At 47.5% G+C, this 21,681-nt stretch overlaps 1 protein-coding gene across 4 annotated transcripts in view; it reads left to right on the top strand.

Annotated features, from left to right (window-relative positions):
- The window catches only part of ZFAT (zinc finger and AT-hook domain containing), a 143,324-nt gene that overhangs the window by 95,406 nt on the left and 26,237 nt on the right, over nucleotides 1-21,681 (top strand). For all 4 annotated transcript variants that reach the window (XM_081069896.1, XM_081069895.1, XM_081069898.1 and 1 more), the window contains exons 12-13: nucleotides 11,082-11,220; nucleotides 21,158-21,276. In XM_081069896.1, the coding sequence (XP_080926022.1) occupies nucleotides 11,082-11,220; nucleotides 21,158-21,276 (258 nt within the window). The remainder of the gene's footprint in view (nucleotides 1-11,081; nucleotides 11,221-21,157; nucleotides 21,277-21,681) is intronic.

The following is a 21,681-nucleotide window of genomic DNA, read 5'->3' on the forward strand; positions in this document are numbered from 1 at the left end:
GATGAGGAAGATGAGACCCAGAGTCCAGCTTAGTAAGACACTGGAGGACAACACAGTTAGTCAGCAGTGGGGCTGGGATTCTGATCCTTGTTTGAAGACAAAGCTGCGCTCTATGCATAACAGTCTCATTATCAAGCCAAGCAGAGGGACATTTCTGTCCCCTTGTCCTTTTTTCTCTCTCACTGCTTTCATTACATAAGCCTGCAGTTATATTGTTTAACTATCAAAACTCAAGCAAAATCTTGAAGCCAAGTGCTGACTGATTGTAAACTTAGTGGGCAGAACATTTTTCTGTGTTCAGTGGAAATTACTGAACCGTAGGCAAAGGGGGTAAAAAGAAACGTGTGGGGTTTCTGTTGGGGATGTTTGTTTTGCTTTTCAGTTCTTAATTTACATGAAAGTAATGTATTTGAGTTTACACTTTTGTTTTCCTTGAAGCATATATGCCTGTGTGAGGAGAAAGAAGGGCCGTGGCAGGAGGGCGTGGTCTAAGGGACCATTTCTAAAATTGTTTTGAACTGAAATATCTTTGCTGAAAACCTCTTAAGCCATATTCAGCTTCCTTGTAGTTTAGATTTTTAAAGCACTTCTGGGGGAAAAAAATGGGGGGAATTAGATTGACTCATATTAAATTAAAATCCTGTCGGTCTAATAGTGCACGGTATATTCTCTGGAAATATTGCATTTTTGACAGCACAAGTGATTACAAAAAAATCAATAATCAGAGAGCGCTGAAGAGTCTTCTGAGCTCTGGCACGAAAAGCAATTAGTATGGAATTGATTTACTGTTATTTATTGTGATGAGATAATGGCCTCAACACAGCCATATTTGAACTTGGGGTACTCCATGGTTTTAAAACTTTTATTCTTTTATATTGTTTAATGTCTCTGGCCTTATTTTACAACAGAGATGGCTTTGTGCTCGTTGAACGATAGGAAGACCAGGATATTTCTCCTGGATCTTTAGCCCCAGTCTTGGTTTTATCCCTGTTGTGGCTGATCCAGGAACGATATCCCAACCTCGTGCCCTCAGGCTTATAAATTCTGAATAGGGTTGAAAAAACTCGCAGGCGTACTGCGCAGACGGTACAGCGTGGCTGTGACAGAGACCCAGGTTGCAGACCACAGTGTGGGTTCCACAGTTCACCTGGATTGTGTGTGCCGGGGGCACAAGGGCAGGGGTGACTATCACATTCGCACGACAGCATTGCTTTGAAATCTTTGGTGCAGACAGACCTTGTTAAAGACTGCCCATCAGGAACGTGAGGCCACAGACGTCCACTTGCGCCTGCCGTTCCTTGGGACATGGGTGTTTTCCTTTCTGCTGTGTGTCTTTGCTTCCGCCTCTGTTTCTTTCCCCCCACGTATGTTCCCTGTGACTGTGTGCTTCGTTAGGTTCTTTGTTGTATGTCAGTGTGGGGGCAGTTTAGCACCCCCACCAGCACGGTTCCACGTGTGTGTAGCTCATACTTACCACTACGCTCAGACGGAGAAGGATGTGAGGAAGCCGGTATCTCAGACACATCTACTCCTTAGGGATTTCCCTTATGTGCTTTGCTGCATAGCTTACAATGTACAGTCTTGGTCCCTTTTCTTATCAGTGTGCAGATGTGTCTTTTTGAGCCTCCCTTCCCAGTCTAGGGATCAGGGCGTGCGGGCTTCAGTGGTTGACCTGCCCTGTGTTTCTCCTATTGCACGGTCAGGGGCCGGCGTGTGGTTCTGCTGGAATGACTCCTAGAGCAGGCCATGAGGATGTGCTCTGTGTGTCTATGAAACATTTCAGTCTACCAGCCCATGTCACCATCCAGAACATTCCAAAAGGGCCCTTCGCTTTGCTGGATCACCCTGTGTGGGTAACGGGACTTCGTAGTTCAGAGAGGCAATGTGATGACATTTCTCTGAGTGGAAAAGAACTTTCTGATGGACACCTTTACCGCTGCATACGGAGGTTAGGCCCGCAGACAGCTAATCAGGGCTTCTGTTTTTGCGTGGTTGGTTTTCTGAGGCTGTAGTGCCCAGTCTTCCCTCAGCCACAGTGGCAAGTCCACAGGGGTGCCAGCGTGTTGGTCACGGCGCCTGAACTTGGGGAGCCTGCGTCTTCCTCCCTGGGGGTGATGGAGCCTGGCAGAAGGCAGTGTTCCAGATTGTCCCTTAGAACACTGTTCCCTGGGAGGTTGGGAGGTGCTGTGTGGAGGGGGACAGAATGCAGTGATCCTCAACCCCGTTTGACCACAGATGCCCCTCCTCCCATTCCCCCCATGAGCCTTCCCGCACCTGGGTTTTGTGAAACACCTTGGGAAATACTGCTCATCCGAGAATCCAGAAGTAGAAAAAAAAGAACATAATGGACCCCACATAGGCTTGCCACTCGCATGGCTTCTGATCACACTCAAGGTTAAAGGCCAGTCCTGCAGATGGTTCTCCGCTGGCCCAGCTGGGCCTGGCTCCCTCTCGGCCTCACCCTGAGTCCTCCCATCTCACGTCTGCCACAGGCACAGCACACCCGGGCCATCTCCTCGCTGGGCTTCGCACCTGGGCTTCCCTCCTCTCGCTCCTGTCTTCTCCTGGAAAGCCACGCGATCTCTCACCTCCTTCTGGTCTTGGTTCAAATGCTTTGTTTTTTGTGTGTGATGTTTGACAACATCTGACATATTACTTACTTGCTTGTGATGCTAGAAGATAAGCTGTGTGAGGCATTTTGTTTTAGTTTTTGTCCTATTCTAAGTACATAGGCAGCACTTAAGAAATATTTGGTACGGGCGGCCGGATGGCTCAGTTGGTTAGAGCACGAGCTCTCAACCACAAGGTTGCCGGTTCAATTCCCACATGGAATGAAGGGCTGCACCCCCTGTAACTAAAGATTGAAAACGGCGATTGAACTTGGAGCTGAGCTGAGCCCTGCACAATTAGATTGAAGGACAACGACTTGGAGCTGATGAGCCCTAGAGAAACTCACTCCAATATTCCCCACTAAAAATTTAAAAAGAAAAAATTTGGTGAGTGGCCAAATGAGTAAGTGAATAGATTCTGTAGGACTTTTGTATAATAGGATCATCACGGAAGACATCTAGGTGGAGGCGGCACTCAGAGCTCCTTCGATAGCTTGTAGCCACAAGGGCGCGGGTTCCCCAGCTCTTTGTTATCAGGCCCTGCTTGGTCCTCACTCTGTCCTCAGTTCAGCTTGAGCTCTCAGCGCGCCCCTTCCCTCATAGTAGCGAGGGGCAGCGAGGTTCGAATGAGATAAAACACATGAAATTGCTTCAGAAGTGAGGGGTTCGGCCCTGGGGCAATGTAGCTTGGTCCCAAGGTCATGGGATTCTTTAAATGCACCCAGTGCTGTTGACCGCTGCTGCGAGTTGGGCTCTGCAGCCTGGGGAGGCCCAGGGCAGCCCGTCAGGAGCTGTTCTCTTCACAAAGAGCAGATTTAATATCTGTAAGTGCGTTCTTTTCTTATGCCGGGTGCAGTAAGCCTTGCTTCATTATTAGATTATGTTCAAGAAATCTCAGTGGAGATTTCCCTCCCTGTCCGAGGGAGCGTTTGTAATCTTTTTCCGGTGTGTGCTTTGGAAACCTATGGAAACATGGGACAAAGGACCTTTAGTTCAGCAGTGGTGCTAATTGGGTTTTGGCCATACGTCGTATGTCGCGGGTTATTTGGGGGGGCTGTGCGGAGCCTGGTCCCCGAGGAAGGAGTAGGGAGGCCAGGGGGAGAAAAAGTGAGTAGTTTGTGCTCCCAAAACTTTATGTGCTGGAAACACTACCCGGAAAGCGGTACCAACTTGTTCATCCTGTGATTGGAAACACGTAGTCATTTGCAAAACTGAAAACGCATCATGACAAGGAAAACTGCAGAAATCATCCATCTAATCCACCAGCAGCGGGTCATGGCTGACGCGGTGCTGGTCAGCAGCGGGCCTCGCCGTCAGAGCGCCAGCAGCCGAGGACAGTGGCACATGGGCTTTGGCGTCAGACAGACCTTCATTCACAGCCGGCTGTGGCTGGTGACCAACGGCGTGACCTTCAGCCGGCCTCCTAGCCCCCAGGGCCTCGGCATTCCCTTCTTCCTCTATTGCTGAAAATGGAAACGTGCACATTCTCAAATCCCGCATGCAGGTATTTAGGCAAGGAGGGCTACCATTCTTTCTTTACCTCTCAATGGGGCGATTTGCCCCGAGTTCCTGTGGCTCAACAGTGAATGGTATCATCTGCGGGGCAATTTCTCTGCAGGCTTCTCCATCTACATCGTCATAGCTCCTTGTGGTAAGATGAGGACACGACAAAATGAGCACGTGAGCCAGAGTTGCACACCTGTTAAGCAGTGGACTAACCCCGACCGAGCCCAGGCCTCTCTGACTCCTGCCACCACTGCCCCTCAAAGGTCTGAGAAGTGTCCTGGGCCACAGAGCTCCCCATGGCAGATGGGGGGGGAAGCGTCTGTTTTCATTGAGTTTTGTTTTTAGAAATAAAATCCAGCTAAGACCTCAGTTACAAGAAGCTCTCACTCACGTCAGCCTGTTCTTTCCAGGCCCGGATTCCACGAAATTGCTTCCTGAGTCTCCGTTATAACTGAATTAAGTCTGGGCAGGAGGAGAGCCCCACATTAGAAGTTCTCAGGGATTGGGCGTCCCATGCTCCTCCTAGCCCAACTGCATACTCCTCAGGGTGACTCTGTGCTAGCTTGCGTTTTAGGAAATCGACGGTTGCCTCAGACGTTAATGAAAAGCCTCCATCTTCCTGTGGTGTTCTCTGGGCTACAGTGGGGCTGTCGTAAATCTTACAGGTTGTCCTAAGGCAGAGCCCCAGGGCAGCACTGGCAGAATGCAGACCGTCTCTCCACCTGTGTAACTTGATTGACGTCTGGCTATGCCAGCGTTCTAGTTAATATTTTCTCCAGGCCTGTCACTGGGTCTTTAGAGAGCCACTCCTACTGCTGTCTTCTTTTTGGACATTTTGCGTGATGGTAGATATGTTAGAATACTATCCCAGTGTCAGTGTCAATTCATCACACAGGGGAAAGAAAATAAACCTAAAGAGCACTTTGCATGGCAGGATATACCTGTTATTGTCCGTGTTATTAATAATGGCTACCACTTGTTGGGTGCTATGTGTCTGGGCATTTTATGTAAGTTATCTGTAATTCTCATAAGAGCCTTGGGAAGATGGCTTTTTGTGTCTCATATTTATACCCATTTACTCATCTTTTTCTTATTTTTCTTATTGTGAGATAGAATGCACATCCAGAATATTGCGTATATACGTGAATGTGTGGTATAATGAGTAATACAGGTTGTAACAATCATTTAGCCTTTTCCTGCATTTTGGGTCCAAAGCACCCTGGATATCAATGAGACTTGTGCTTTGTCTTCTCTCTCTCTCTCTCTCTCTCTCTCTCTCTCTCTCTCTCTCTCTCTCTCTCTCTCTCCTCCCTCTCTTTCTCTCATTTTCTCTCTCCCTCTCTCCCTCCCTCCCTCCATGTGCTGTTAAACTACAGTTATGAAATGGTGACCTGTGGCCATAGGTTTTATGTCACTAGACATCCAGAACCTTCTTTCTTGTCATGTTCCTTTTCTACCTTCTGCAGAGAGCAGCAGGCCCAACACAGAGGGGCAGGCCCCCATTTTGGCCTCTGAGCCTTTGGATGTAGCTTCATGGCCATCAGGCCACACTTGGTTGCACACGAGACCCAAGTCTTACCAGGAGAGAGCCTTCCTGCTCGCTGTGAATGGGAGGCAGCAGGGTACCCTCTCTTTTTTACCAAAAGCCATCCTGTGCTTTGTAACTGGTCACCAATGTCATGACCTTGGGCATCAGTACCTAATCTCCAGCTTCTCATCTGTTTGGAAACGTGGCTCTAAGTCCCTTTCTTGATGCTGATGGGACATTGGCTTAGCCCCTCTTTAATGTAGTGAGATGTCTTCCAGTCAAGTTTTACAGAACCCCGTTTCACATGTGAGACAGGACTTTCCTTCCTCTTCTGTTTTCTTTTTGTTTGAAGAGCCAGGACAATAAATCCTCAAATTGTGAAAAAATATAACTTACCTACTTTCTTGACCTAAGTCTGAGAACTTAGAAAGTTTCAGCCTCCACAAGTTCAACTGCACGTTTCTTTCCGCTCAAGTTGACGGCCTTCACTGCGTCTTCTGAGAAAGACCCACTGATGTGCCTTTTGAAGAAGATGCATCTTTTGCATTATTGAAATATCATTGAAACGTGCCCCCAAATCCAGTTCCTTTGCCTTGCCTTCCCTCCTTGACCTGGCTTTTGTTCTTAGCCCGTTACTGAAATCAGTAAGCCCACTGGTGTCCACCTCCCTACTGGCCAGGCTGAATGGACACGCGTTAGGCATTATCGGATTTCTTAGTGAACTTGACTGTCATTCCTAAGGGATATTATTCCCTAGATTCTGTGACTCCAGACACCCAGATTCTGCTGTCTGCGGTCACCCTTTCTTGTCCTTCTTCATGAGCTCATCTTCGTTCCCTGTCCCCATAGCCCAGGGTGCCGTTTTAATGCTGCTTTCGTAGGCACTCACGTTTTCGTGCAGTGGGTGTGTTCCGTCTTATCTGCTAATTGCTGGTGCTCACATCTGTATTGAAAGCCCAGAATGTTCCTCTGAGTCTTACACTCACATCTCCCATGCTTTTTGGGAGACACCCCTCCTGGGTGTCCAGAGTTCTGTCCTCACACCCTCCCTGTCTCTCCTTGTCCGTAGAGCTTCCTGCACAGCTGGGGGAACGTCTGGCGCCCATGCTGGAAGCTCAGAGTCGTCCTGGAGGCTCCCACAGCATCTCAGCCATCAAGCCTGGCTGACTCGACCTCCTCCCTCTCTCCTAAACCTTTTCTGTTGTTTGTTCTCCTCTCTCACTTTGGGCCCTCTGTATTTCTTGTCTCTTCCTCCGGAACACCTAGGTAATGGGTTCCCTGCCTTCAGTCTTGTCCCTTTCAGATCCACCCTCCAGTCATTCCCAGAGCGATGTTTCTAAATGTGAAGCTGGAGTACCAACCCCCCGCCCAACACCTGCCAGAGACTGGCATTGCCTAAAGTCATTTTCCTGACACAGCACGTGTCCCATTGTGATCTGGCTGCTAAGCACCCTCGTCTTGTCAACTTCCACCCGTCACTGCCTCATCGCAGCCGTCCAGGATCTGCCAACATTTTTCCCAGCCCATCGTGGTGTTTCTCATTTTTGGAAGTTGATAATTAGACCTGGGCTGCCTTACGTCTAGGAAATCAAAGAATACCAAACCATTCCCCCCACCCCGAGGTGGGGCTTCCAGGGGAGCTCGATGTTCAGGAAATAATGGTGAATGGGAAGTCAAATCATCTCTTTCTTGCCGGCTGGGCCCAGGCCCCCAAATGCGGTTCAAATGAAGGGGTCAGCCTGGGAGACTGGGCAACTTCCCTCATCATTCTGTACCTCATTCTCCTTGTCTGTAAAATAGGGATATTGATTGTACCTACACAATGAGGTTGTTAGGAGACTTACAGGAATTAATCCGTATAAGACACTTGCAACTATCTGGCATAGTTATCAGCAAATGTTAGCTGGAATAATGGTAATTATTATGTTAGATCACATTATTTTGGTTAATAATTCCAAAAGCAGACAATAAATCACGTCCCTTTTGAGATCAAGTGTCATTTGCTATCTGCGAGTATCTGACTTAGAAACTGAGTTTTATGGTTTAATTTGCTTAGATAGCATTTAATCTTTGCATTTCCTACCTAAGACCAAAAACTCGTCAGGATGCAGAGAATCGCAGATTGCTCTCACCTGTCACTGTGTCCCCAGGGTGAGGGAACGGTGCCTAGCTCAGAGGAGGGTGTCAGGAAGTACATGCTTCAGAAAAGAACTCTCAGGAGTTGCAGTGTCAGTCATGCAGTCAGAATTCATACCTGGCCGTGGGTGTGGGGGTGCCATCCGCTCTCCCTCACCTGCCACGGCCCCAGCAGAATTCCCTCCCTGCCTCGGTTACCACAGTTATGGAGACAGGATCCCAAGTAGAAGTTAGGTGCTGATTGATTTAATCTAAAAGGTTATGATTGGCATAAGGGGTAGAAGCCAAGGCCAATGAAGGAAAGAGCCGAGGAGCTGTATGGTCCCAACCCCCAGAGCTGTAGAGCAATGCAAGGGGCGGTGGGGGTTTGCCCTCCGGCACCTGACAGACGCTAAGCAAACAGGCTGTCGGAGGACACAGGAAAATGTCTCCTCGTGGGAGGAAGGCTGGTCAAAGTGAGTCTTTCAAAGCATCCCTCCCACCTCTCAGCATTGAAGATTTGCACAGAAATCGCTAGCTCAGAAAAGGATTTCTCATTTGGGCACACCTGAACATGTTCTGCTTCTGCTCACGTTTTGGTAGTTTTTCTTCTCATTAGCAATTCTCCCAAGGAGAGGGCACGGGGAATAAAAGGAGTTCACACTCGCATGAAGTAATCTATCTGCTTTGCCACAAGAAGGGTGAAGGTGGCACTCGAGCCTGAAGTTCGGTTTGTAGGACAATTTCTCACTCTGATTGTCCCGTCCTGACTTTGCCCGCCTCCCTCAACACTCAGCACAGGCAGTAGAGCATTTTCAGTGGTTCTTTTTGATTTTTTTGTGTGCAAATGCTAACGTTCCAAAAATAAATGCATGGTATTTGCTTATTTAGAGATGAACACATGAATATGTTTTGGCCTTTTACTTTGAAGGTCATCACATATTGGCATGTTAGACCTCTTACTCTCTGCTCAGTGGATAGATGAGGGAGCCTGACTTATTTTTGCCTCTGTTCCAGGCCCTTTTGTTTAATAAACCTGTGTGGGCTAAAAACACAGGGTACTCTTAGGTGAAGCCCGAGTGTAGCACGATGCGTCTCCTGACCTCGGGGGCGTCCCTGGGGAGCGTTTCAGGGCAGGGTGGCTTACCAGACGAACTTCCCTGTGTCTCTTTCTGAGAATGACCCTTCTGGGTCATTTCCACTGTAGCATTTTTCTCTGTGCTGGACTAGCCAGCGCAGAGGTGAACTCTGGAAAGGTTTTTGAGGACACCTGGGCCAGACTCCGTAATTCATTGGATAGTAAGAGAGAAGAAAAAGTCTAGGATGACACTCAAGTTTGTCTTTGGGTGATTAGCTGACTTTGCAGAAAGGTAGCGAGTCTGAAATTGTGTGTGTTTACTATGAGGTGCCTCTAGAACTTCCCTGTAGCTACCTAGAAGACAGTTGACAATTTCTTTCTGTGGTTCAGAAAAAAATCATAGCTGCATATGTAGACCCAGCAATCATCAGTGTGAAAAGGCTCACTGGAACCACGTGGAACAAAACAGGCCCAAGAACAGAACTGTGGAGAAAGCCAGCGTTCACCATTACGCCTGGGGAGGGGACGTAGTAAAGAGACTGAGAAAGTTCAGAGCATTAGGAGCACCTGGGGATAGCAATGTCACCATGTCACAGATGCCAGTGGGAGGTTGGCAGCCAGCGAAAGGAGAGGGGAGGCAGGGATGATGTCTGAGGAGGGAGTGCTGCCTGTACCTGTAGGAGTGGCGTGTCTAGGCGATTTGGGAGGCCTGAGACAGGGAGGTGAAAACGGGAGGGCCGTGGGCAGGAACTGCTCTTCCGGAGGGTGAGGTGGGCTGGGGCCCATGCAGTGACCGCAACGAGGACGATGAGGTACAAGTATTTTCTTTTCCGTGTCTTCCCTCTTTCCCTCCTCCCCACCCTGTTTCTCCCTCTTTTAATGGGAAGGCTTCAGCACATCTGTAGACCTGAAGAAGCCATTGCAAGAGGGGCCGAGGAAAGCTTCAAAGAGAAGACCTTTGCACAGACCGGCTGTTGCTGGTTTAGGTCTTCTGGGTAGTAGTGGTGAAAGACTAAGGAACCGGACCGTTGAAGAGTCGAGGTGGTTTTGAGGTCTTAATAGACACAGTGGTATGTCAGCATCCGCAGGCACAGTGTGAGTTGTATAAAATTGCTAATAAAAACAATAAATGCCAGTTTCTGCAGCATCTTAATTCTCACAACAACCTTGCAAAGGTAGGGTGAGTATCTCCATTTTACTGATGAGAAATTCAGGGCTCAGAGAAGCCTCACCACCTGTCTGAGGGTGCATTGTCGGCCAGTGCCGGGTGTCGGTTAAACTTGCCCCGTCTGGGTCCCCTGCGCTGTTCTGGCTGCTCCACGCTCTCCCATTCCCATGGCTGGGAAGGTGCTTGTATTACCCAATGGGCCCTGAGTGCAAAGCTGGGGTTTCTGCAGCCCTCTGCTGTCAAGTTGTACAGCGCATGGTTCGGGGGACACTTTGATACTGTCCCAGCCAGAAGCAAGAGTATGGGAAATGGCAATAACCCGGATGTACGTCCATCACCCAGCTGCTGACCGGGTCTCACTGGGCTCGCCCAGAGGGCTGAGCAGCAGCCCTCTCCCCTCACCACCCCTATGAGTGCCTCGAAGCAGTGTGCCAGGTGACAGGCAAGGCTGCATGACCTCTTTGTGTCCTTATCCTGAGAGTGCCTTGTCTTGCCCAGGTCGGGGTTGGAAATGGATTTGAGCAGGCGGTTTTCTCTAACGGCGGGCAGAGCGAAGGGTTGGCACTTGTGTATATACAGGTTCTTGCAAGTAAATACTGTGGAGGAAATCGTTTAGTTGAAGAGGCAAATACAGCAGGGAATTAATTGTAAGAGGAGCTAGTTTGAAAGGCACTCACTTAAAAAAAAAAGAGTGATTACGGTATTGCTCTTTTGTTATTCTTAAGCAAGAAATATAAATTCTGGATTGGCCAAAAAAATAAAAATGAGAAAGAAAGAAAAGCAACCAAATTTAGCAGAGGCCCCTCCTGGTCTGAGCGCACCTTGCCCAGTCACTTGGTTTGTTCCACAGAGGCCGGATTCAGCATCCCAAGGTCACATTCTCCTTCGAGTGTACCCCAAGGGGAATGAACCCCAAGGGGACGGCCCTGCCCATCGCGGGCTTTCGGGGTTTCAGACATGCACAGATGGGAGAGCGGGGAAGGAGGACATTTGGGGGGAGCTGTTCATCTTCCTTTTCCTCGGGGGCTTGATCTCAGCTGGCTCCCCTTTCCCTAACCGTTCCTCCTTTCCCTGCAGCCTTTCCGCTGCGCCCACTGCCATTACTCGTGCAACATATCCGGCTCCCTGAAGCGGCATTACAACAGGAAGCACCCCAACGAGGAGTACGCCAACGTGGGCGCCGGGGAGCTGGCGGCTGACACGCTCCTGCAGCAAGGTAGGCCACGTGCTGCGCTGGGGGCCTGCTTACTCCCTGCCCGGCCCTGTGCCCCTTGGGAAGAGCCGTGACATAGGACAGTTCAGTCCAAAGCCTGGAACGTTTCGTGTTAATTCTTCATCAACATTGCTATGCCATCCTCCTCGTGATCCATTGGCATGTCTTAGGGTAACATCAGAGCAACCTTGATGCACATCTAAAATGAAAAAAGTAATAATTTACCCACAGGTTTCCCCATCCTCCCCCGGACATTCGTTTACCAGTACTGCCTTCTGTTCTTTGTCCATGCCTACGCGCACATTTTGCATACATGGGCGTGGGTGGCTTACACTCTGTTCTTAACACTGATGACACGTTGTTTCCCTGATTATAATTTCTCAGGCTTTTTGTAACGCATCGTCCAGTGGTAGTACCTCATTTTATCTACCCATCCACCTGTTGTCGAATGTCGCAGGGTTTCCAGATTTTTCCTTATTGCAATTATACATGATGCTATGGTAAACGTATTTATAGATGAGCTTCTTTAGAGTATCCAAAAATGTTTGTGTGAGTGCTCAGATTTCTTATTCGCTCTGAAAAGGAAAAACCATTTAGAACATTTAAACTCGGGAATGGATGAACACCTCTCACATTGAAAAGTTTGGGGGATTTTTGCTTCTTTTTTGCAATAAGCGATCCCGTATTCCCACTGGAGAGGGTTTCGCACAAGGGCTACTGCCATGCCGAGAGATGCTGTTGAATTTATATCTGCACTTCGGTGACTCAACTGAAAAATGATTGCACTACACAGTCGGTCAGTTGCTCCTCTTTTCCTGAATGCTGTATCTATTGGAAGCCGAAGACATTTTTAGAAATCTGCCCTCAGTTTACAGAGATGTGGTGTTTCTTTGGGATGCAGTTTTCCCACGCAGTGTGAAGCTCGGCTCGCTAGAATCATCCCAAAGTGCATCTCGATGTAAAACGAATGAATCGACTGTATCCTTCAGCACTTCCAGTGACAGGGCTGATGGACAGAAATAGATGAACAGCATAAAAAAAAAAACCACCCCAGGATAATTTGAAAGCCATCCATCTCGGGTAACGGGGAGTGTGTGCCGTGTGTTTGCCTCAGTGGCAGTTTCGTGGCCCTGGGAAGCAGGACGGTGGGGTGGGGGTGGGTCTGTGTTGTCCCTTAGCTTTGCACTTAGACAGGTCACTAAACCTGTTCACCTCAGGCCCTTCACCCAAGGATGGAGTTTACAGCTGCCATCTCACGTGATGACAGAGAGAACACTTGAGTGTCTGACACTCAATACATTATCATTCCTTTCTTCTCTGTATTTTTAGTGAAAATATCTAAGACCTCTAGAGCCATTGCATTATTTTTGACAACCCTCATTCCCCTACCCCCTCCCAATCCAAGAGTCAGAGAGGAGAGAACAGATGTAAGAGTCACAGTAAATAGCTGGAGTAGAGAGCTAGAGATTTGTTTAACATCCTCTACACCCTTGGGTTGGATTGACAGGAAATAGATGTTTACTGTGGCTGTTGGGACAGGTGTGGACATCTGACGGATGAACCATTATTGATTCCTTGGTGTCTCCAAACTTCCCTCATTGCCTTGCAAAAAAATGTGCTGAGGTCAAACCCTAAGTTTCTAGGACTCTGTATAATCAGTTGGCATTTCTTGACAGGGCCTGGGTTTTATTTTTAATCTCTGCAGGGGTATATTTGGCCTTTTTAAAATACATACATTCACACATATGTACATATATAAACATATAATCTTCAGTTGAAATAAAAAACAACTAAATGTCTCTTGGCTCTTCAGAGACATTGTGTTTTGGCGGGAGAACTGTCTCTGAAATCAGATAGCTGGTTGAATATGAGCGCAGCTTAGAAATGTCAAGGGCACACAGCTCACCCTGTTCTTACGTCTGGGAGAATGAAGGAGATTGGAGCGAGAAGGTGGGACTGGGTAAAATTACCATGTTTGGAAATGCTGGGTCGTTTGGCACCACGAGAACTTAACATTTTCTCTTGATTAATTTCAGGTAATCCTCCCCATCCCCTTTTGGTTTTATGTTCCTCTTGTCTTCATTCCTCAAAAATGTCTTCACAGGACCTTATAATTTCTTGTTATGATATAGAGAAATATATGTTCAGATGATAACATACTAAGAAACCACGAGTAAAGTGTGGTCTTCTCAAAATGGTGTTGCAGCCTTTTTAAACCAAGGGCGAGGATTCTATGTCCATCAGCTATGTTTAAGTGGTGTCACGCTGTGACCCAGGCAAAGCCATCAACTTTTGGAGAAGAACCTCCTGCCCACTGTGCTCAGGGGTTTGGGAAGGGTGAAGTGGGAGCTGGGGAAGAAGGCCTGAAAGGCTGAGACGTTCCCCAGTCAGACACTTCTGTTCTTCGTAGGTTTCCGAGGGAAGGGGTCATGGTATTTTCCAGAGTTTGGGGTGTTTTCAGCATGTTCCAGAAGGCCCCCGGAAAGGGGGCTGCTCAGGCATTGACCTGTAGTGTGCTGTTGACCAGCTGTCCCGGGGAGACGGAGGAGGCCTGATTTGTAGCATTTGCCAATTTCTGTGGTGTAAATACTTCCACAGTGGGCAATTTTAAGCTCCCAACGTGATGACACTGAACTGGGAAGATAAGTACACAGCTGGCTCGTGAGCTGGTTCCAGCTGGCTCTAGCACACCTCCTGGCCTGAGGGCACAGGGGGGACATTGCCAGCGACCGCCAGCGGGCCCCTTCAGGATACATCAGTTCTCTCAGAACGCTGGTGCTTTTTGCTAATTAGACTTGTACTGAATGCTTGTAAATGCTCTATTCCTTGCTTGTTTTCTGTACGTCATATTTGTAAGGCAGATTGTTTATTCCTCTCAGCCCATCACTTGCTCATTAATATGGATTCGAGGTGTTTCCCACACTAATAACACATTTTCATTTTGTATCGCTTCAGTGGGCCTGTCCCTTTCCTCCCCTGAATATATGCCTGGTTAAGCTAGCTCAAGAGCAGGGTCCCTAAATCAACAAGATGCTATGGAGCTAATCTTCAAAGATTATTAGCTCTCTCCTGAAGCTCACAGTGGGGTAAAGGTGGGACTTAGCAAGCTGATCATTTTCCAGTGACCTCAAAACACTCCTTCAGGTCACTCCAGGTTATTGGCACCAGATCCAGGTTGGGAGTCAGATGGGCCTGGAATCGAGGTCTCTGAACACTGGCCCTTGGACCAGTTACTTCCATAAACACCGGATTGCCCATCTTTAAAGATGAGTGGCACTCATCTGGCTAGTTGTAGGGTCTAGAAGCTATTCTCTAAGATCTCATTTATTAAGTACTTACTAAGTCAACGTAGTAAGTACTTGATAAATGGGTCAAATGTACTACCACGTGTATTCCCATATGCCTTCTTCACCACATAGCTCTTGAGTGCCTAATGTTCCTGGCTAGGCCCTGGGCTATGGTGGCATTTATTGTTATTACTGCCTAGTTTGGAGATGAAGGCTGGGCACCTCCTCCATGCCCCGTGTTTGGACTCTGTTACAGAAAGCATGCCTTCCTTCCAGCAGCGTCCATGTTGTTCTTAGTGGGAGAATTAGAGGCTTCTCCCAAGTGTTGACCTTTTTCTCAGGCCCTCAGTTTTAGAGGGTCATGGAGATATGGGGGTTGGTAACTGAAAAAAAGAGAAGCAGTGAGAGGAGGTGGGTCAAGGAGAAGATAGTGTTTGGCATCCACTAAAATCATTCTGTTATTTCAAGCTACCGTTATTAGAAGAATATACATATGTGTACATAAGTACTTTGAATATATAATATATTCATATCTTAGTTTTTTTCCACCAGATTCAGGGGAAATCATGTAGAAGAAAATCCAGAAACTATAAGTTAACCCAAAGTTACCTATTTGATTTTCGGACATTTTTATTTTAAAATTATTGTTCTTCGGGCCCAGATTCCATGCATTATTGGTAGATGCTTCTCGTGATGGAATGTTACGCTGCGTTGTTATTGGTTGTTATGTTTGATGTTAATTTCTCTCTCACAAAGGCCCTGTGAGGTTGGCATCATCATTCCTATTTTAAAATGAGGAAGCGCAGGGAGGGCAAATACCAGCCCAGGCCACAGAGTGAGCAGGGGGCCCAGCCAGACCCACTTCTGGATTTGGAGTCTGTTTCCTGACCATTTAAGGGCTGATGTCCTTGAGTTTGTCTCCAGGTCACACTTGTTAGAGAGGAGGAGGACACAGAGTCGTGGTCCTATTCTAGGTCGGTAGTGGTCACACGATAATGTGTTGAAAGATCTCACACACTCGAGTTGCTGTTTACTTTCTCTTATTTCTTTGTCTTCGAGTCTAGTGGCTTATCTGACCCAAAGCTGTCTTTAGGATCTCGTTCCAGTGTTTTCTCATGGGTGTCCAGAGAATCTCAGACCCCGGGATTTGGGGGTCTGTGTGAGGGGACCAGGAAGGATGGAGAACTTGGTTAGTCTGTATTAAAGTTGCCTTCATTGGCATTCAGGACATCAGTCTGGCTAATAACAAAATGCACTTGGTTTTTCCTCTGCTGTATTTTCCCTTACGCTGTTTTTTCTTGGGGAGCTCGCGGGAAGGAGGGCTGGGGTTTAAGACAGGGGTTCAGATAGCCTCAGGTCCCATGGCCAGGTATGATCTAAGAGTGTGCCGTGTCACCAGGAAGCCTCTCCTTCAGTGCTTGCATGTGATGCGACCTGATGACCACCCTGAATGCATTTCCCTGGTCCTCAGGTGATGCTCTGGCCAGACCCTTGGGTAGATACTGAAATCAGAGACCACAGGAGGTAAGAATGCTGACAAAGGCCCGTGCTGTATTTCAGTCGTCCATACAGTAAAATGAACTTGCTCTGAATCCTCTTTCCTTTGGTAATTCCATCACTTTTGTTCCCGTTGTCCTAAAGTACCTGGACTAGTTTCCTATTGCTGCTGTAACAAATGACCACAAGCTTGATGGTGGTTTAAAAACAACACCAATTTATTGTCTTTCAGTTCCAAAGGTCTGAAGTCCAAGATGGGCTTTACACGTTCAAGTCAAGTTTGCTAACAAATCTGTGTTCTTTCTGGAGTCTCTACGGGAGAATCCGTTGTCTTGCCTTTTTCAACATCTAGAGGCTGTCCATATCTCTACCCGATCTGCTTCTAACATCTGCAAAGCCAGCAGTGGCCAGTAGACTCTTTCTCATGTCCCTTCACCATGACCTTTTCTCCTGCCTCCTTCTTATAAGGACCCTGTGATTACACCGGAACCACCCACATAATCTAGAATAACCTCCCCATCTCCAGTTCCTTAACTGAATCACATCTTCGAAGTCGCTTCTGCCATGTAAGGTAACGTATTCTCATGCTGCAGGCATTAGGATGTGCACGTCTTCATGGGCCCCTTCTGCTCACTGCAGTGCGTTTTGATGATCTTAGCATTTTCACCTGAGAGTTTAAGGAAGCGTTCTGGGTCACGTGAGCAAGCACCAAGTTCAGGCCTTCTGACGGCTCAATCCAGTGTTCCATGCTCTTCCGGGAGATAAATTATTGAATATGAAATTGAATTTTCAAGAATGTCAGCCACCACAAAGGAGTGCGAATACTTTAATGCCTGAAACTCCTCCAGAATATATTGCATTTCAAAAAGAGCAAAGGATGGTCATGATTGATTTTTTAAATTGCTCCTGAAATTCCGTTCGTTGGCCTGGGTCATCATTCCTTATGAGGAAATTACGATTTGGGGGTTTTTATGGTGTGCATGCCATATCAATGCTGCAAGTAAATTCACTAAGTTTCCCCCTGACCTTTTACTGTGCATTGCCTCTGAATTTAATGAACTGAAATAAAAATTAATTTCTTGGATGTCAGTTAACTGGCAGAGTTATGCATTTGGTCTAGATTACATATTTCCATTTGTTGTTCTTAAATTAGCATCACTATGGCAAAGGTTGAAGTTTTAATTAATGTGGTGGCATATTAATTTTAGTTTAAACATAATAGAAGGATGTTGTCCTCTCTAAATTAGTTTCCATTAGAAAGTACCTGAGAAGGAATCTTGACTTTCATGTTGAAGCCTAAGTTTAGCCTTAGATACTTTGCTTTTGCTCATTGTGTCATATTAAGTCTTTATTGAAGTGGCATCGTTTCAGCAAAAAAAAAAAAAAAAAAAAGGAGATTCTTACATCTTGGGGGGGTTTAAAAGATGATCTTAGGAAAATACACCATTTTTAGATGATTAATGGGTAATAGCAAAACTGGCTGAAAACTAAGTTTCATTGTCCTCTGGCCAAGAAAGATAGAGCCTATTTGGTTTTGCCTAAAAGACAGGGTGCAGAGGGTTAAAGTTTCTGAAAGTAGCATCTATTTGAGCTACCTTTTCTGTAGAATATTCTCGAAATTTAGAATGTGGTGTCTGTTGCTAGTCTTTCTGCTGACTCTGTCCCCTGTCTGCAGACCCCCTGTGCTCTCCGGGGCCCCCCCAGGGGCCGGAAGCTGTAAAGCAGTGAGCTGAAAGCACTAGAGGGTGTGCTGTCACCATCTGGCTTGGCTTCCATTTCTGCTAGTGATTCTTTGGGGAGTCCGCCACCCATCACCTCAGATGATAGATGAGAAACCCCCACTGCAGAACAATGATGACGTGGAATTGATTTAGGATATGGGGCATGTCATCACTACGTCTGGGACATTCAACTGTGTGATGCACCCCCATGAGTTTTGTCTGGTTCTTACGTTCTTTGTCAGGACAAGCTCGTGAGCAGGACAGAACTTTTGTACTCTCTCCTTAGAGCCCCAGCGAGTCAGAAATAAATATGGCAGCCTGCGAACACTCAGTGTTCAGCTCAGTTCTCCCACTGCCTGAGTTTAAGTTCCTTAGTGATGTTGGAGAAAACAGATGTTTTTGGATATCACATCAAGGATACAGAAGAGCCTGAGTATTTGTGAGGCTTTGGGGCTCCAGACAGAGGACAAGGAGCCTGTACAGGAATTTGAATCAGAGGGATGGGTTGGTAGAAAAACCAGGAATGAAAAGCTTGAAAGGAAGAGATTTCGCTCGAGAATGTGGTCAGCATTGTCCTATAACGCACAGAAATCACACAGGGGTCAAGGATGGGGGCCCTCGAGTTAGCCAGACTTGGATTCAGTTCTTGGCTTTGCTGAGTGACCTCAGAAGGGTTCCTTGACCATCCCTAGCCTCTGTGTAAACAGCTGATCGTGCCTCTATCACAGAGCTGTGAAGCCTGAAGCGTGCGTGACTTAAGGGGTGAGGTGTCGGATACAGGGCACTGCCCCGTAAGTGGAAGATGTGTTTGTTGTTGTTGGTGGTGGTGGTACTAGGAGTAGGTAGAATGCAAGTGCTCACTGGGTTAACCCCTGAGGAAGTCAGTTGTCTTGACACGCCCATGCCAGGAGAGTGGCTGGGAGCAGGACGCCATTCGCTATGACCTAAGCTTGCAGGGTTTCTCAACCTCAAGTCTACCTACATTTGGGGACAGCTCATTCTGTTGGGGGGCTGCTCTGTGCATCATAAGATGGTTTACAGCATCCCTGGTCTCTGTCCACTAGAGGCCAGTAGCCCTACCTAGTTATGAGCACCACAATTTTCTCCAGATAATGCCAAATATCCCATCTGAGTGGCAAAATCACCCCTGGTTGAGAACCACCTGCCTAAGTAATGAGGAAAGGCAAGGAAGCGATGGCTGCATATTACTTTTCTGGTTTAGATTTATAATCTTAATTTCACTATTTTTTGAATAGGCAATTCTATCCACGTGGAATAGAATTTAAAAGATTGAGGAGGCTATTTGGTGAACACTGGTCTTCCTCCCCTTGCCTTCCAGCCAGTTGTCCATCTCAGAAGGAGCGAGTGGTACCAGTATCTTGTGAGCCCGTGGGCACAGAGCCTCTTCCCAGAATCCTGGCTGCAAAGGAAAGCAGAAAGATCGGGCTATACCTAGACAGGATAATGGCTTTTTTCCTGCTTGGATGAGACTGAACATATTTTTTGCTGAGGGGAAAGGCGAGTGCAGAGGGAAGGGGCAGAGATAAGAGGAGAGTGGGGCTTGGTTGGAGAAAGACTGGCAGAAAGAAGAGGGTGTGCTGAGATCCAGAGTCAGTGAGTGAAGATACTTGATTAAAGACCTACTAGGTGCAGGAGCTGGGACCTGCACAGTGAAAAAGCTGGGCAAAGTCCCCGCTGTCATGAAGGTGCCATTGTAGAAAGTAAGAAAGTACATGTTATGCGAATGATACATAATGCAATTTCAGATACTGCTCAGTGCCATGGCAAATACACAATGGGGAAATCCTCTAGAGAGTTTTGGGGGCTCTGTGTGTTTGGGGGGTTGCCTTAGCTAGGAGTGTCAGAGAAGGCTTTCTGAAGAGGTGATGCTTGAGTTGAGACTCTAGTGAGGAGGTGAGGGCAAATGGAGATGGTGGGGGAAGGGTTTTAAGCAGGTGTCCTGAGAGGGAAGTGAGCCTGGTCAGAGAAAGGAGAGAATGGGGTGGGGACAGAGGCAGCGTCAGAGAGGGAGGCAGGGCTCAGGTCACAGGGGCCGCAGGCCACAGTACAGACCTGGGGTTTCATTCTAGGTGTGATGGAAAGCCACTCAGCTAGGGAGGATATGATGTAGTTTATGATTTTACAAGACCATTCTGTGTAGTGGGTGGAGAATAGACCCACAACGGAGGACCAGTAGTGGCTACCAATGGGCTTATTAGGAGCCAGTCGCTCCCAACTGGGCAAAAGATGACAGTGGCCTGGGCTGGGTGGGCCATGGGAGGCAGTGGGATGTTTGGTCTTTGAGTGACCGTGGGAGGGCACACCACCTGCTGGGCTGGCATCTCAGCCTGGAATGCGGGGCAGAGGTCTGGACTGGAGATACAAATGGGATAGTCAGCAGCTTACAGATGCTCCGTAAGTGTGATGAGTCCCCTAGGAATTGGGGGCAGGAAGAAGAGCCTGGAGCAGAATGGCTGACCACCCAACTGGGGGTCATGGCCTGGGCATGACCAGGAGCCAGCAGAGGGACAGAGTCAGAGGGCCCGACGAGGAGAGCAGGAAAGCAGGAGGGTGGGAAGCTGGTGGAGACCTGAGGACCACGACGCTCAGTGGGGTGGTACCTGTGCCCAGAGAGACTATGGAAACTTGAGGGGCTTTTTAAAAACTTCTGTAAATTTGAGGGGCTTTTTAAAAACTTCTGTGTCTGAGCATTCAGTTTAAAATAAATGTTAGTTCATTATACAGCACATTCCACATATCCCATCAGCCAAGGGAATTATGTGACTCATCTTATTTCTCTCTGCTACTTAAAATACGAAGTATATGCAGTCATCTCTAGGTATCCTCAGGGGATGGTTCCAGGACCCCCCTCGGATCCCAAAATCCGCAGACTCACAAGTCCTTTATGTAAAATGGCATAGTATTTGCATATCACCCCCACACATCCTCCCATGTCTCTTAAAACGTCTCTAGACTACCTCTACCACCTAATACAGTGTAAATGCTGTGTCAGTAGTTGTATGGTTTAGGGAATAATGACAAGAAAAAAAAGTGTTCATGTTTAGAAGACACAGCCATCCTGGGCCTAATGACATAGCACATGTCAGCAGCAACACAACTTTATTTTTTTTTTCTTTCACATTTTCAATTTGCAATTGGTTGAATCTACAGATGGGGAACCCACGGATGTGGAGGGCTGACAGAATTAAGCTCTCTGCAAATGCTCATTCAGTAAGTGTGGAGGGGGGGATACATTAAGTTTTAAAATCCCTGCCCTGAAAAACATAAACCATTGCTATTCTGTTCCAATACTAAGGTAAGTTCGAGTGAGTGTGAAAAATGTGCTCTTTCGATTTGCAGCATTTGGATGGAGGGCGGAACCGCTGCCCTCTGTGTGCTCTCAACGCTTCTTTCTGCCTCTGTCTGTGCTTTCAGGGGGCCTGAAGTGCCCTGTGTGCAGCTTCGTATATGGCACCAAGTGGGAGTTCAACAGGCACTTGAAGAACAAACACGGCCTGAAGCTGGTGGAGAATGAAGGAGAGCCCAAGTGGGAGGTAACATTCTAGAGCATAGCATTCACCTTGACGTTTCTCAACATGCATGCAGAGCAGGCATGCCTGGGTACAGGTCTTGGGGAGCTGCTCCTCAGAGCTCTGGGTTTTCTTGTTGGGAAACTGAGAAAGCTTTCCAAATCATGTATCCTAGCTGAGGGGTAGAACGGGGTGAGGTCTGGGCCATGCATGCGATTTCTTACTCTGGGTTGTGTTTGAGCTGTTTTGTGACTGTCTGTATTGGTCTCATTGATATTTTTACTTCTGTTAACCACAAATCTGGAGTTTCAGATATTGTATCTGAAAGAATGCAAGGCTAGGCATATATTACCTGTCCTCACCAGGGCAACAGGGAAGGGCCCCAGGTCTCGATTCTAGGCCCGACTCTCCCACCCCTGAAGCCATGTG

Source organism: Rhinolophus hipposideros, assembly GCF_964194185.1.
Source record: "Rhinolophus hipposideros genome assembly, chromosome: 13".
Lineage (NCBI taxonomy): Eukaryota > Metazoa > Chordata > Mammalia > Chiroptera > Rhinolophidae > Rhinolophus > Rhinolophus hipposideros.